The 16,559-nt window shown below is 40.8% G+C and overlaps 2 protein-coding genes across 2 annotated transcripts; both read right to left on the bottom strand.

Annotated features, from left to right (window-relative positions):
* Positions 1 to 6,707: 6,707 nt before the first annotated feature.
* On the bottom strand, positions 6,708 to 7,366 carry LOC116753207 (proline-rich protein 13-like). Its single transcript, XM_032630750.1, has one exon. The coding sequence runs from the start codon at positions 7,364 to 7,366 to the stop codon at positions 6,833 to 6,835; it is 534 nt and encodes a 177-aa protein (XP_032486641.1). The 3' UTR covers positions 6,708 to 6,832.
* Positions 7,367 to 15,475: 8,109 nt separating this feature from the next.
* On the bottom strand, positions 15,476 to 16,309 carry LOC116753208 (proline-rich protein 23C-like). The gene has a single exon (XM_032630751.1). It carries the CDS (start codon positions 16,307 to 16,309, stop codon positions 15,476 to 15,478), a length of 834 nt encoding a protein of 277 aa, XP_032486642.1.
* Positions 16,310 to 16,559: the final 250 nt, after the last annotated feature.

A 16,559-nucleotide genomic window follows, 5' to 3' on the forward strand; every position in this document is an offset into this window, starting at 1 on the left:
CCTCACTAGTTAATCTGTGTCGTACCCAGTGGCATGTATATGTCAGTCCCAATCTCCCAATTCATCCCACCCCCTTCCCCCCCCTACAAAAGAACTATTTTTAGATTGTGATTTAACATGGAGAGAAACAAATTCCCCCCCCCAAAGGGTTAACATTGTTGGATTAAAAAGTAAAACATCAAAGAGGAAATAAAAAACTATCTGGAGACAAATGAAAAGACGAAAATGGAAACACAAGGCTCCAAGATCTATGGGACACAGGGACTTCCCTGGTTGTCCAGTGGTTAAGACTCTGCTCCGAATGCAGGGGGCCCAGGTTCGATCCCTGGTCAGGGAACTAGATCCCGCATGCCGCAACTAAAGATCCCACATGCCACAATGAAGATCCTGCGTGCTGCAACTAAGACCTGGTGCAGCCAGATAAATAAATATTTTAAAAAACCCCAGCAAAATCTGTGGGACACAGCAAAAGCAGTTCTAATAGGGAAGTTTCTAGTGATACAAGCCTACCTCAGGGAACAGGAAAACTCTCAAATAATAACCCAACCTCACACCTAGAGGAACTAGGAAAAGAAGAACAAACAAAACCCAAAGGTAGTAGAAGAAAAGAAATAATACAGTAGGAGAGATAAACAAAATTGATAAACCTATAGCTGGACACATCAAGAAAAGAAGAGAGGGCTTCCCTGGTGGTGCAGTGGTTGAGAGTCCGCCTGCCGATGCAGGGGACACGGGTTCGTGCCCCGGTCCGGGAAGATCCCACATGCTGCAGAGCGGCTGGGCCCGTGAGCCATGGCCACTGAGCCTGCGCGTCCAGAGCCTGTGCTGCACAACGGGAGAGGCCACAACAGTGAGAGGCCCGCATACCGCCAAAAAAAAAAAAGGAGAGAGGGCCCAAATAAAATCGGAAATGAAAAAGGAGAAGATACAGTTGACACCATAGAAATACAAAGTATCATAAGAGATTACTGTGAATAATTATATGCCAATAAAATGGACAACCAAGAAGAAACAGATACATTCCTAGAAATGTACAATCTCCCAAGACTGAATCAGGAAGAAACGGAAAATATGAATGGACCAATTATCAGTAATGAAATTAAATTAGTAATAAAAGAAAAAAAAAACTCCCAACAAACAAAAGTCCAGGGTTAGATGGCTTCACTGGTGAATTCTGCCAAACATTTAAAGGAGAATTAAATGCTCATCCTTTTCAAACTATTCCAAAAAATTGAAAAGGAAAGGACCACTTCTCAACTCATTCTATGAGACCAGTTAATATTACCCTGATACCAAAACCAGACAAAGACACTACAAAGAAAAAAAAAAAAAGGAAAATTGTAGGCCAATATCCCTGATGAACATAGATGCAGAAATCCTTAGCAAAGAATTAGCAAACCAAATTCAACCATACTTTAAAAGAATTGTATACCATGATCAAGTGGGAATTATCCAAGGGAAACAAGGATGGTTCAACATCCGCAAATCATCAATGTGATACACCCCATTAAGAAATTGAAGGATAAAAACCATATGATCATCTTAATAGATGTATAAAAAGGCTTTGACAAAATCCAACATTCATTTATGATAAAAATTCTTAACAATGTGGGTATGGAGGCAACACACCTCAACACAATAAAGGCCATATGGCAAACCAACAGCCAAAATCATACTCAACTGTGAAAATCTGAAAGCATTTCCTCTAAGATCAGGAATAAGACAAGGATGCCCACTCTTGCCACTTCTATTCAACATAGTATTGGAAGTCCTAGCCACAGCAATCAGACAAGAAAAAGAAATAAAAGGAATCCAAGTAGGAAAGGAAGAAGTAGAACTGTCACTGTTTGCAGATGACATGACACAGCATATAGAGAATTCTAAAGGTGCCAGCAAAAAACTATTAAAACTAATAAATGAATTCATTAAAATTGTAGGATACAAAATTAATATACAGAAATCTGTTGCATTTCAAATTTTATATATAGAATGGATAAACAACAAGGTCCTACTGTATAGCACAGAGAACTATATTCAGTATCCTGTGATAAACTATAGTGGAAAAGAATATGAAAAAGAGTGTATATATGTGTATAACTGAATCACTGTGCTGTACAGCAGAAGTTAACAAAACATTGTAAGTCAACCATACTTCAATAAAATAAATTAAAAAAAGAAATCTGTTGCATTTCTGTACACTAACAATGAACTATCAGAAAGAGAAATTAAAAGTATCCCATTTACAATTACATCAAAAAATACCTAAGAATAAATCTAATCAAGGAGGTGAAAGAGTTGTACTCAGAAAAAACTATGAGACACTGATGAAAGAAATTGAAGATGACACAAACAAATGGAAAGATATAATATGTCATGGATTAGAAGAATTAATGTTGTTAAAATGTCCGTACTAGCCAAGGCAATCTACAGATTTAATGCAATCTTTATCATCATACCCATGGCAATTTAAACAGAACTAGAACAAATAATTCTAAAATTTGTATGGTAACACAAAAGACCCTGAAAAGCCAAAACAATCTTGAAAAAGAAGAGCAAAGCTGGAGGTATCACACGCCCTGATTTCAAACTATACCACAAAGCAACAGTAATCAAAACAGTGTGGTACTGGCATAAAAACAGACATGAAGATCAATGGTGAGGATATGGAGTAAAGGGAATCTTCATGCACTGTTGGTGGGAATGAAACTTGGTGCATCTACCATGGAAAAGAGTATGGCAGTTCCTCAAAAAATTAAAAATGGAACTGTCATATGATCCAGCAATTTCACTTCTGGTTTTTTTCTGAAGTAAATATAAATGCTAATTTGAAAAGATATATGCACCCATATATTCATTGCAGCATTATTCACAATAGCCAAGATATGGAAACAACCTAAGTGTCCATCAATAGATGAATTGAAAAAGAGGTGATATATGTATTACTCAGCCATAAAAAGAATTAAATCTTGTCGTTTGCTACAACATGGATAGACCTAGTGGGTATTTTGCTAAGTGAAATAAGAGAAAGACAAATATTGTATGATCTCACTTATGTGTAGAATCAAAAATCAAATAAGAGTAACAAAGCAGAGTCATAGATACAGAGAACAAAGAGGTGGTTGTTAGAGGGAAGGATGGTGGGAGATGCGTGAAATGGGTGAGGGAAATTAAGAGGTACAAACTTCCAGTTAAAAAATAAATGAGTCACGGGGATGAAATGTGCAGTGTGCAGAATATAGTCAATAATAATGGAATATCTTTGTATGGTGACAGGTGGTAACTAGACTTAACATGGTGATCATTTTGAAAAGTATGGAAATATCCAATCACTGTTTTGTGCACCAGGAGCTAACATAGTGTTGTAGATCAATAATACTTCAAAAACAAACAAACAAACTCATAGAAAAAGATCAGATTTGTGGTTACCAGAGGTAAGGGGTGTAAGGAGGGGGATTTGGATGAAGGTGGTCAAAAGGTACAAACTTTCAGTTGTAAGACAAATCAGTACTAGAAATGTAATGTGCAACATGATGAATATAATGAACACTGCTGTGTGTTATATGTGAACGTTGTTAAGAGAGGAAATTTTGAGTTCTCATCACAACAAAAAATGTTTTTTCTTTTTCTCTAATTTTGTTCATGAGATGATGGATGTTCACTAAACCTACTGTGCTAATCATTTCATGATGTATGTAAGTCAGATCATGCTGTATACCTTAGATTTATGCAGTGCTGTATGTCATTATATCTCAATAAAACTGGAAGAAAAAATATAAATAAAACAAATACTTTCCATTGTTCATTTCCTATCCTTTTCTGTGTCTGTGTGCAACATAATTATATCTATCTATCTATACTGCAAAATGATCACCACAGTAAGTCTAGTTAACATCCATCACCACACAGAGTTACACATATTTTTTCTTGTGCTGAGAACTTTTAAGATCTACTTCTTAGCAACTTTCAAGTATATAATACAGTATTGTTAATAGTCACCATGCTGTGCACCACATCCCCAGGACTTATTTAGTATATAACTAGAAATTTGTACCTTTTGATGTCCTTTACCAAAAACCCTTCCCCTCTTGCCTGCCTCTGGCAACCACCAACCTGTTATGTGTATCTATGAGTTTCTTGACTTTTCCTTAGATTCTGCATATAAGTAAGATCATACAGTATTTGTCTTTCTCTGACTTATTTCAATTAGCATAATGCCCTCAAAGTCCATCCGTGTCACAAATGGAAGAATTTCTTCCTTTTTTAAATGGCTGAATAATATTCCTTATATATGTGTGTATATATCACATTTTCTTTTTTTTTTTTTTTTTTGGGGTACGCGGGCCTCTCACTGTTGTGGCCTCTCCCATTGCGGAGCACAGGCTCCGGACGCGCAGGCTCAGCGGCCACGACTCATGGGCCTAGCCGCTCCGCGGCATGAGGGATCCTCCCGGACCAGGGCGCGAACCCGTGTCCCCTACATTGGCAGGAGGACTCAACCACTGCGCCACCAGGGAAGCCCTTTCTTTTTTTTTTAAATTGAAGTATAGTTGATTTACAATATAGTGTTAATTTCAGGTGTACAGCACAGTGATTTAGTTTGTGTGTGTGTGTGTGTGTGTCTGTGTGTGTGTGTATTCCTTTTCAGATTCTTTTCCCTTATAGGTTATTACAAAATACTGAGTATAGTTCCCTGTGCTATACAGTAGGTAGGTCTTTGTTGGTTATCTATTTTATATATAGTAGATTGTATCTGTTAATTCCAGACTCCCAATTTATCCCTCCTCCCACCCCCTTTCCCCTTTGATAACCATAAATTTGTTTTCAACATCTGTGCGTCTCTGCGTCTCTTTCTATTTTGTAAATAAGTTCATTATTGGGAGTATTTTTTTTTTTTTTTTTTTTTGCGTTAAGCGGGCCTCTCACTGTTGTGGCCTCTCCTGTTGCGGAGCACAGGCTCCGGACGCGCAGGCTCAGCGGCCATGGCTCACGGGCCCAGCCGCTCCGCGGCATGTGGGATCTTCCTGGACCGGGGCACAAACCCGTGTCCCCTGCATCGCCAGGCGGACTCTCAACCACTGCACCACCAGGGAAGCCCGGGAGTATTTTTTTTGGCCATGCTGCATGGCTCGTGGGATCTTAGTTCCCTGACCAGGGATCAAACCCCTGCCCCCTGCAGTGGAAGCACAGAGTCCTAACCACTGGATGACCAGGGAATCCCCATCATTTGTATCATTTTAAAATTAATTAAATTAAATTTACTTTTATTTTTTTGGCTGTGCTGTGTGGCTTGCAGGATCTTAGTTCCCTGACCAGGGATTGAACCTGGGCCATGGCAGTGAAAGTGTCAAGTCCTGACCACTGGACTGCCAGGGAATTCCCAATGTATCATTTTTTTTAGATTCCACATATAAGCGATATCATATGATATTTGTCTTTGTCTGGCTTACTTCACTTAGTATGATAATCTGTGTTGCTACAAATGGCATTATTTCATTCTTTTTGTTGGCTGAGTAATATTCCATTGTATACAGGTACCACATCTTCCTTATCCATTCATCTGTTGATGGACATTTAGGTTGCATCCATGTCTTCGCTTTTGTAAATAGCGCTGCTATGAACATTGGGGTGCATGTATTTTTTCGAATTATGGTTTTCTCTGGATATATGCCCAGGAGTGGGATTGCAGGAGCATATGGTAGCTCTATTTTTAGTTTTTAAAGGAACCTCCATACTTTTCTCCATGGTGGCTGTACCATTTTACATTCTCACCAACAGTGTATAAGGGTTCCTTTTTCTCCATGCTCTCGCCAGCATTTATTATTTGTAAACTTTTTGATGATGGCCATTCTGACTGGTGTGAGGTGACACCTCGTAGTTTTCATTTGCATTTCTCTAATAATTAGTGATGTTGAGCATCTCTTCGTGTGCCTTTGGCCATCTGTATGTCTTTTGTGGAGAAGTGTGTATTTAGCTTTTTTTTTTTTTTTTTTTTGCGGTACGTAAGCCTCTCACTGTTGTGGCCTCTCCCGTTGTGGAGCACAGGCTCCGGACGCGCAGGCTCAGTGGCCATGGCTCACGGGCCCAGCCGCTCCGCGGCATGTGGGATCTTCCTGGACCGGGGCACGAACCCGTGTCCTCTGCATCGGCAGGTGGACTCTCAACCACTGCGCCACCAGGGAAGCCCTGAGAAGTGTGTATTTAGATCTGCTGCCCTTTTTTTTTTTGAACAGAGACCAGGAGAAACAGGTTTATTTGGACTGAGAGTTGGAGAGTGAGAGGAGGACCTGAGATAGCATACTGAGCTAAGGGGTAGAGATCAGTTTCCAAAATGGCAGTCAGAGCTCATCAGACAAATGGACTCCACTTCCCAGCAGCCTTGCAGTGAGTGCAATCAATAAAAGGCCTGCTGGGAAATGTTTATTTGCCACTAAATCACCCAAGCATGCCACAATTACAAGAAAGGTACAGGTTGTCTTCTCCTTTCCATAATTAAATTTACACAGCATCTCCCCAATCATGAGTATTACAAAAGAAAGTAAAAAAAATCACATTTTACAGATCTTAGACTTGTCTTCAGCATTTAGCTCAAATCTCACCATCTTCAAAAAATAGTTCTCCTGCAAAATTCACCAGCTAAAACTTCTATCCAAGCAGTGGGAGGACGGCCTTTGCTAGCCCATGGCAATTCTTTTCACAGCAGAGTGAGGCTTAGATTGCAGGGGTGGTGGGGGGAGGGACACAAGGGCTAATTTCCCCCAGTACAAGATGGCATCTGAAGCTTGATGGGAGAGCAGAACTGGAGAGACTTGAGGGAAGGGTCCAGGCCTTGTATTCAGTCAGAGTCACTGCTGGAAGAGCAGGAGGAGGAGGAGGAATACTTGCCATGTGTGTGGTGTTTCTGCTTCTTTTTATGAGCTTTTTTCATTTTCTTTTGCATCTTCTTGTCAATCACCCTTCCTGGTCCAACCATGCCAGGAGCCAATGTATTCACAGGACACATACCAGGGGCAGGTGGTGGGTATGGAGGGGGATAGGGACCTGAGGGTTGGCATCCTGGATACCCTGGTTGTGGCACAGGATGACAGGGCCCACCAGGGGGAAAGGCTGGATTCCCCTGGGGTGCTCCTGGGGGAGTGGGAAAGGGGCCTGGAGGAAAGGTAGGGGTGGCAGGTGGTGGATGGGCAGGATTGCAACCTCCAGGGTACCCGACGTTGGGGGTGTGTGGATATGGCCCTGGCTGCCCGGCATTGGGATTCCATATGTTCAGGTATTTCCTCCAGCCCAGGAATGGAAAAGGAAGGAAACTGAGGAATCCAGGCGTCCCGTCACCTCTACACCACTGTTTGGGTGGACTCCTGCTGCCCATTTTTTGATTGGGCTGTTTGTTTTTTGATGTTGAGCTGTTTGTATATTTTGGAGATTAACCCCTTGTTGGTCGCTTCATTTGCAAATATTTTCTCCCATTCTGTAGGTTCTCTTATCATTTTGTTTATGGTTTCCTTTGCTGTGCAAAAGCTTTTAAGTTTAATTAGGTCCCATTTGTTTATTTTTGTTCTTATTTCTATTACTCTAGGAGACGGATCCAAAAAGATATTACTATGATTTATGTCAAAGAGTGTTCTGCCTATGTTTTCTTCTAGGAATTTTATAGTATCTAGTTTTACATTTAGGTCTTTAATCCATTTTGAGTTTTTGTGCATGGTGTTAGACAGTGTTCTAATTTCATTCTTTTGCATGTACTGTTCAGTTTTCCCAGCACCACTTGTTGAAGAGGCTCTTTTCTCCATTGTATGTTCTTGCCTTCTTTGTCATAGACTAGTTGACCATAGATGCATAGGTTTATTTCTGGGCTTTCTATCCTGCTCCATTGATTTATATTTCTGTTTTTGTGCCAGTACCATACTGTTTTGATTACTATAGCTTTGTAATGTAGTCTGAAGTCAGGTAGTGTGATTCCTCCAGCTTCATTTTTCTTTCTCCAGATTGCCTTGGCTATTTGGGGTCTTTTGTGTTTCCATACAAATTAAAACTTTTTTTGTTCTAGTTCTGTGAAAAATGCCATTGGTAATTTGATAGAGATTGCATTGACTGTAGATTGTCTTCTGTGGTATAGTCATCTTGACAACATTGATTCTTCCAATCCAAAACATGGTATATCCTTCCATCTGTTTGCGTCATTATATCACATTTTATTTATCCATTCCTTATTTTTTTTGAATTTTTACCTTTTTTAAAAACATCTTTATTGGAGTATAATTGCTTTACAATGGTGTGTTAGTTTCTGCTTTGTAACAAAGTGAATCAGTTATACATATACATATGTTCCCATATCTCTTCCCTCTTGCATCTCCCTCCCTCCCACCCTCCCTATCCCACCCCTCTAGGTGGTCACAAACCATTGAGCTGAGCTCCCTGTGCTATGTGGCTGCTTCCCACTAGCTATCTATTTTATGTTTGGTAGTGTATATATGTCCATGTCACTCTCTCACTTTGTCACAGCTTACCCTTCCCCCTCCCCATATCCTCAAGTCCATTCTCTAGTAGGTCTGTGTCTTTATTCCCGTCTTACCCCTAGGTTCTTCATAACATTTTTTTCCTTAGATTCCATATATATGTGTTAGCATATGGTATTTGTTTTTCTCTTTCTGACTTACTTCACTCTGTATGACAGACTCTAGGTCCATCCACCTCACTACAGATATCTCAATTTCGTTTCTTTTTATGGCTGAGTAATATTCCATTGTATATATGTGCCACATCTTCTTTATCCATTCATCCAATGATGGACACTTAGGTTGCTTCCATGTCCTGGCTATTGTAAATAGAGCTGCAATGAACATTTTGGTACATGATTCTTTTTGAATTATGGTTTTCTCAGGGTATTTGTCCAGTAGTGGGATTGCTGGGTCATATGGTAGTTTTATTTTCAGTTTTTTAAGGAACCTCCATACTGTTCTCCATAGTGGCTGTATCAATTTACATTGCCACTAAAGCCCAGAGATAAACCCATGTACATATGGTCACCTTATCTTTGATAAAGGAGGCAAGAATATACATACAGTGGAGAAAAGACATCCTCTTCAATAAGTGGTGCGGGGAAAACTGGACAGATACATGTAAAAGTATGAAATTAGAACACTCCCTAACACCATACACAAAAATAAACTCAAAATGGATTAAAGACCTAAATATAAGGCCAGACACTATCAAACTCTTAGAGGAAAACATAGGCAGAACACTGTATGACATAAATCACAGCAGGATCCTTTTTGACCCACCTCCTAGAGAAATGGAAATAAAAACAAAAATAAACAATTGGGACCTAATGAAACTTAAAAGCTTTTGCACAGCAAAGGAAATCATAAAGCAGACCAAAAGACAACCCTCAGAATGGGAGAAAATATTTGCAAATGAAGCAACTGACAAACGATTAATCTCCAAAATTTACAAGCAGCTCATGCAGCTCAATAACAAAAAAACAAACAACCCAATCCAAAAATGGGCAGAAGACCTAAATAGACATTTCTCCAAAGAAGATATACAGATTGCCAACAAACCCATGAAAGAATGCTCAACATCATTAATCATTAGAGAAATGCAAATCAAAACTACAATGAGATATCATCTCACACCGGTCAGAATGGCCATCATCAAAAAATCTAGAAACAATAAATGCTGGAGAGGGTGTGGAGAAAAGGGAACCCTCTTGCACTATCCATTCATTATTGACAGACATTAAGGTTGTTGTAATATTTTGCCTATTCTGAATAACGTTGCAATGAACATGGGGTGCATATATCTTTTTGAGTTAATGTTTTTATTTCCTTTGGATAAATACCCAGAAGTGGAATTGCTGGATCATATGATAGTTCTGTTTTTAAGTTTTTGAGGAACCCCATACTGTTTTCCACACCGGCTGCACCAATTTACATTCCCACCATGCAAGAAGGTTCTCTTTACTCCACATCTTCACCAACAATTGTTATTTGTTGTCTTTCTGATTATAGCCATTCTGACAGATGTGTGTGGTTTTGATTTGCATTTCCCTGATGTCTAGTTTATGTTGAACACCTTTTCACACACCTGTTGGCCGTCTGTGTGCCTTCTTTGCAAAAATGTCTTTTCAGATCCTCTGCTCATTTTTTTTTTTTTCCTGTGGTACGCAGGCCTCTCACTGTTGTGGCCTCTCCCGTTGGAGAGCACAGGCTCCGGACGCGCAGGCCCAGTGGCCATGGCTCACGGACCCAGCCGCTCCATGGCATGTGGGATCCTCCCGGACCGGGGCACGAACCTGTGTCCCCTGCATCGGCAGGCGGACTCTCAACCACTATGCCACCAGGGAAGCCCCTCTGCTCATTTTTTAATTGAAAACAATCTTTTGCTATTGAGTTGTATGAGTTCTTTATATATTTTGGATATTAGCCCCTTATCAGATACATGACTTGCAAATATTTTCCCCCACTCTGTAGGTTGTATTATCATTTTGTATATGGTTTCCTTTGCTGTGCACAAGCTTTTTAGTTTGATTCGGTCACATTTGCTTATTTTTGCTTTTGTTTTCCTTGCCTGAGGAGACAGATTCAAAAAATATTGCTAAGAATGATGTCAAAGAGCAAACTGCCTATGTTTTCTTCCAGGAGTTTTATGATTTCAGGCAGGTCTTACATCTAAGTCTTTAATCAATTTTGAGTTTATTATTGTATATGGTGTGAGAAAGTAGTCCAGTTTGAATCTGTAGCTGTCCTGTTTCTTCAACACTATTTATTGAAGAGGCTGTCTTTTCCTCATTGTATATTAACTGACGGTATAAGTGTGGATTCATTTCTGGGCTCTCTATTCTGTTCTATTGATCTACACGTCTGTTTTTTGCTAGTACCACAGTGTCTTGATTTCTGTTTGCTTTGCAGTATAGTTTGAAATCAGGGAGCATACTTCTAGCTGTGTTCTTCTTTTTCAAGATTGTTTTAGCTTTCCAGTTTCTTTTGTATTTCCATACAAATTTTAGAATTATTTGTTCTTGTTCTGTGAAAGTTGACATTGGAATTTTGATAGAGATTGCATTGAATCTTTATTTTATTTATTTATTTTTTAAAGAATGACTGTTTCAATTACAGCAGCTTTTATTATCTTTAAAAAATTTTTAATATTTATTTATTTTATTTCTGGCTGTATTGGGTCTTAGTTGTGGCATGCTGGATCTTTGTTGTGGCATGATGGATCTTTTCGATGGGGCACGTGGGCTTCTCACTAGTTGTGGTATAGGGACTTCTTTCTAGTTGCAGCACACGGGCTTAGTTGCCCCGTGGCATGTGGGATCTTAGTTCCCTGACCAGGGATCGAACCTGCGTCTGCTGCATTGGAAGGCAGATTCTTTACCACTGGACTACCAGGGAAGTCCCAGCAATGTCTTTCGATATGAAAAAATTTCATCCCTACTTCAAAATATATACAAAAATGAAGTCCTAAGAAATTAGGTATCTAAATTGGAAAAAAATTTAAACCATTAGCAGAGAGTGTAGGAAATATCTTTTTGAGCTTTCTTGGGAAACATTTTTAAAACTGACCCAAAAAGTAGAGACCATAAAAGACTGAAATTTCACCGTATGAGAATTATAAGGGCATGTACAATTAGACAAGTTAAAAAACAAGCAGCACACTGGAAGAAAGTATTTATAAGCTATAAAACATAAAGGATTAGTAGCTTGAATATATAAAAATTTTCAAATGAATAAAGAATAGTCTCATAGGTCTAATAGAAAAAAAGAGTTAAGGATATAAACTGACAATAAGCAGACATGAATATATCAATGAACCGATTTCTACTCAGTTGTATAAAGGAAGTATAACTTCTTCATTTATATAATTGACTTCATCTTCCTCCTGAGCCTCCACCCCATTGGTATGGGGGATTTGGAGTTGGGGGTTGGGGAATAGGTACACTGTAAACTTTCCAGATAAGTGAATCTCAGACATTTTTGGTTCTCATTCATCTTCAGATAACACAGGCACCTTTTTGTAAATGTTTCCCATTTGGATTCTCTCCTCCTTTCCTTGTTTCTCCTTAGGATGGTGGCTGGGAACATGGTAGGTGGCGATTAGCCAATCTGAGTACCATCCTCCATCTTATTTTTCCCAGATTCTTAAATGGGAAGCAAGGAAAAAACCTGCCTTTTCTTGGCCTTTGCTTCAGCTAATGCTAAGGATTTTTACTCATAGAAGCTGAAAGTCATGATACATGTGAGTGATGAATGCTTACATTCTCTATTCTGTCCCTCTTTTATTTTCCACATCCTACTCTTGGGTAAGAGTGGCCTTTTCCTCTTTCCATTCTCATCCAGTTAGGACTCCTCAGTCCTCTCTGCATGATGATTTCTATTAAAATTCTATGTTCAGTCTTCCAAACATTGCTGTTGATATTTAAAGGTTGCTTAAGAAATTAAATGTAACTTTTCTGTCTGGAGAAAAATTGATTCTCATGACACTTGCCTAATAACTCCAGGCTGAAAGCTAACCTCTTTAATCTGGGTTGTATCTGTCCTCCCCGCCGAAAAGATTAAAGCCATCAGACTTGATGGGTGATAAGTTGAAAGACAGTAAGACTTACAATGTATGAAAATATATCTGATGAATGGATAAAGAAGATGTGGTACATATATATAATGGAATATTACTCAGCCATAAAAAGGAATGAAATAATGCCATTTGCAGCAACATGGATGCAACTAGAGATTATCTACTAAGTGAAGTCAGAAAGAGAAAGACAAATATCATATATCACTTATATGAGGAATCTAAAACATGACACAAATGAACCTAAGTGTGAAACAGAAACAGAATCACAGACATACAGAACAGACTGGTGGTTGCCAAGGGGGAAGGGGTTGGGGGAGGGATGGAGTGGGAGGTTGGGGTTAGCAGATGTAAGCTTCTATATATAGAATGGATAAACAACAGGTCCTACTGTAAAGCACAGAGAACTATATTCAAGATCCTATGATAAACCATAATGGAAAAGAATATTAAAAAAAGAAGGTATATATATGTATAGTTAAGAAAAATTATTTATTTGGTTGCGCCGGGTCTTAGTTGCCGCAGGTGGGCTCCTTAGTTGCAGCACATGGGTTCCTTAGTTGTGGCATGCATGTGGGATCTGGTTCCCTGACGAGGGATCGAACCTGGGCCCCCTGCATTGGGAGCGTGGAGTCTTAACCACTGTGCCAGCAGGGAAGTCTCTATATATGTATAATTGAATCACTTTGCTGTACAGCAGAAATTAACACAGCATTGTAAATCAACTATACTTCAGTTAAAAAAGAGAAAATACAAATGAAATTGCTTTAAAAAATATTATTCTCATTACATGTGAAAAATTGCACTGTCTTACCAGTAGCTAGGAAATTGCAAATTTAAAAAATGAGATACCACTGGCAAACAGTTTAAAGTTTGGTGAAAGACTGCTAGAGGCTGTTTAAACTGTTGCAACCACTCAAGAGAACAATTGGCACTATGAAGAAAACTGTAAATGTATATATTATGCCACCCGTCAATACAACTTCTAAGTATACTTCCTAGAGGAACTCTTCCTCAGTTGCATAAGATGACAAGTGTGATATTCACTGCAGTTTTGTTTGTAATACTAAAAACTACGCAAATATCCATTAATAAATTAACAAATAAAATATGGTATATTCATATGATGGAAACAAAAACCTTTAGGAGAAATGAACCATATATATATCTATAAGTGATGATTTCAAAAATAACTGAGGAAAAATGTGAACTGAAGAATATAACGCCAGTTATAAAAATTTAATTGTTCACAAAGCAACATAAACATTGATTATTTATATCTCCATACATGTAGCATTCATGTATTGACTAGAATGATAACCCCCAAATTCATGATGTTATGAGAATCCTCTGGGAATGGGCAGCAGGAAATGGGGATCAAAGGATATGACTACATTATCTTTAATAATTTCTTTACAGTAAAAAAGACTTTAAAGAAATAGTACTAAGAAGTAACAGCTGCCAAGTCTGGGTGATGGGCTCATGAGCATGTAAAAAGGCTCAGTAATAAATTAGACCAGGGAATTCCCTGGTGGTCCAGTGATTAGGACTCTGCACTGCTGAGGGCCTGGGTTTGATTCCTGGTTGGGCAAGTAAGATTCCACAGGCTGGAATGTCCATGATGTGAAGCTGAGTGTGTCCTCGCGTGTAGCAGTTCTTCTTATCACCCCATGGGGAAATCAAGGCAAAGCCTAGACTGCCATGAAATTAAAAATTAGCCATTTGATTGTTAAAGTACAGGGGAATATGGCATTGTACAAACTGTTTCTTTAAGGAAAAAAATCATAGCTTCCCCTTTCCTCCTTCCATTAAGTATTGCTTTCACTCATTTTTTCGTTGTATTTTTAGAAATATTTCCAAAAAGTCCAGTGTATTACATTTGTGCCATTTATTCATTTATTTATTCAATGTGCATTTATCTTGACTGACCAGCTCCGGGGAAAAGTGTTAGGGCAAGAAGAAAGGAAAAATGAAAGTCGGTGATCAGACTTCATTTAAATATTCAAGACCTATATGAAGAAAATTATAATTTCTTTACTGCTAGTTAAAGACCAGAATAAATGGAGATGAATATCAAGATAAAAAGAACCAGTATCTTGTGGTGGACAGTGTGATGCACCAACCAGAATCTTCTTCAGTGAGAGTTGTTTCCATAACTGGCTTCAGCTATTATCCCCTTTATAACCTGTCTACAGTGAGGAAAGCTGCCTTGCCCAGAGCCATGGCCCTTCTCTGGTTTCTCACACCGAAAGACTGATGGATGAGGGAATTGGGCTATTTCAACCTAACCTGGGACAGCTCTGACCAGCCATTCTAACTCCAGAGCTCCCAGTGAGGTTGGCTGAGGCTGTCGCTCAACCTCCTGTACCTTGTCTTCTCTCTCTGACCACTACTGTTTACTTTGCTTCTCTTTCACAAGGCTCTTCTTAATAAATATTGTGCATGCTAAAAAAAAATCAGAAGCATTTCAGAGGACACTGCGGAGGTCATACAGGTAAAACTACAATTACAAAAGGAAGGAAAAAACCTGGAATGGAGAGAAAGAAGAGATGCATGGGAAGGTGATGGAAAAGGGGGATAAACTGGAAAAAAGTTGAGGTGAGTTTGAGGCAAGAGTAGCGGTGAAACAAGAAAAATGGAGTTGGCTGAAGGTGACAGAGGTGGAAGAAACAGCTCATGCAAGGGATCTAAACATCCATGGTTGGCTATATGTGGTCTACCCTTGTGAAAAGTCCTTACCAGAATCTACTTTTGTAAAAAAATCTTTTTGCTGCTATCGATCAAGGCATTTTGCTTAAAAAAAAAAACCACAACAAAACCCAAAAACTAACAAAACCAAAATAAAAAGCGCAGCTGCCCACTGTCCATGAATGAAGATGCTGCATCTCTGAGCGGTGGCATGGGCTCAAAGTGAGTCTAGGTAGATCACTAAGTGCCGGAAGCTGGGTGCAAGGAATTGTGGGAGGCAGTTCATTCCGGGATCAGGCATTTTCCGCCCTTGAGCAGAGGACCATGAGAGGGCGTTGGGGGCGCTCGTAGGACCCGGACAAGGAGAGGGAGGTAGAGGTTGGAGTGGTGGGTCGGGGAAGGGCTCCGGAAGGTGCAAGTACAGGTTGTCGTCGTGGTGAGGAGAGCCTCTCTCTGGACTGGGGTTGGGCGCCCGAGGCCAGAGCTCTGGGAGGAAGTCCTGCGCGCTGGGGCCTGACACCCTTGCTGCGGGGCTGCGGAGCCCTGTGACGTAGCTGGCTTCAGCATCCATCCCAGGCGGCAGGAACTCGGCGTCCGTGTCCTCCTTGTTGGCCTCTTCTTGGCAGGCGATCTCTGGGACAGCTGCGCAGAAAAATCCCGGCTCCAGGGCCATGTACTCCCCTGGAGCGCTCAGGAAAGCGGCCCGTTCCAGGCCCTGTACCCACGGGCCTTCCACACCCGAGCCCAGGAGGGCCTCGGGGACCAGCATGAGGATGTGATCTCCGAGAGACACTTGCAGCACGGACGTGGGCTTGGGCTCCAGCAGCACGTCGACGTGGTCCAGGGGCAGGTGCAGGCCACAGCCGGCGGGCAGGACCACCATGGAGGTTAGCGCGCCCTTGGCCAGGGGCTCAGGCACGTTGTCCAGTCTGGGCACCGCCTCAGCTTCGGGTTCCTCCGTTCGATGGCGCTTACCAGGGCCAGGTCCTCCGGGCTGCGGCCCGCACCAGTCTGCAGGGTAGGAGATGGGGCTGCGGGGCTGGCTGCCCATCACCTTGACCGACGGACCTGCGGGCGGCGGTCCCAGAGCCTGGCAGAGGGCGAGGAGGCGCTCGGTCCTGCACGCTGTGACGGGTCTCGATGACAGGTGAGGCAAGCCGGGACGGGCCGGATGGGGCGCAGGACAGCGCGATGCGGGTCGAGTATTCGGAGCTCTGGGGTCACCTCCCGAGAGTACCGCAGTCCAGGTTTCTAGCGGAGCTGCGTCTGCAGCTGGGTTGGGCCTTGGGCGTTGGAATCTT

The sequence above is a fragment of the Phocoena sinus genome, chromosome 4 (assembly GCF_008692025.1).
Source record: "Phocoena sinus isolate mPhoSin1 chromosome 4, mPhoSin1.pri, whole genome shotgun sequence".
NCBI classification, from domain to species: domain Eukaryota; kingdom Metazoa; phylum Chordata; class Mammalia; order Artiodactyla; family Phocoenidae; genus Phocoena; species Phocoena sinus.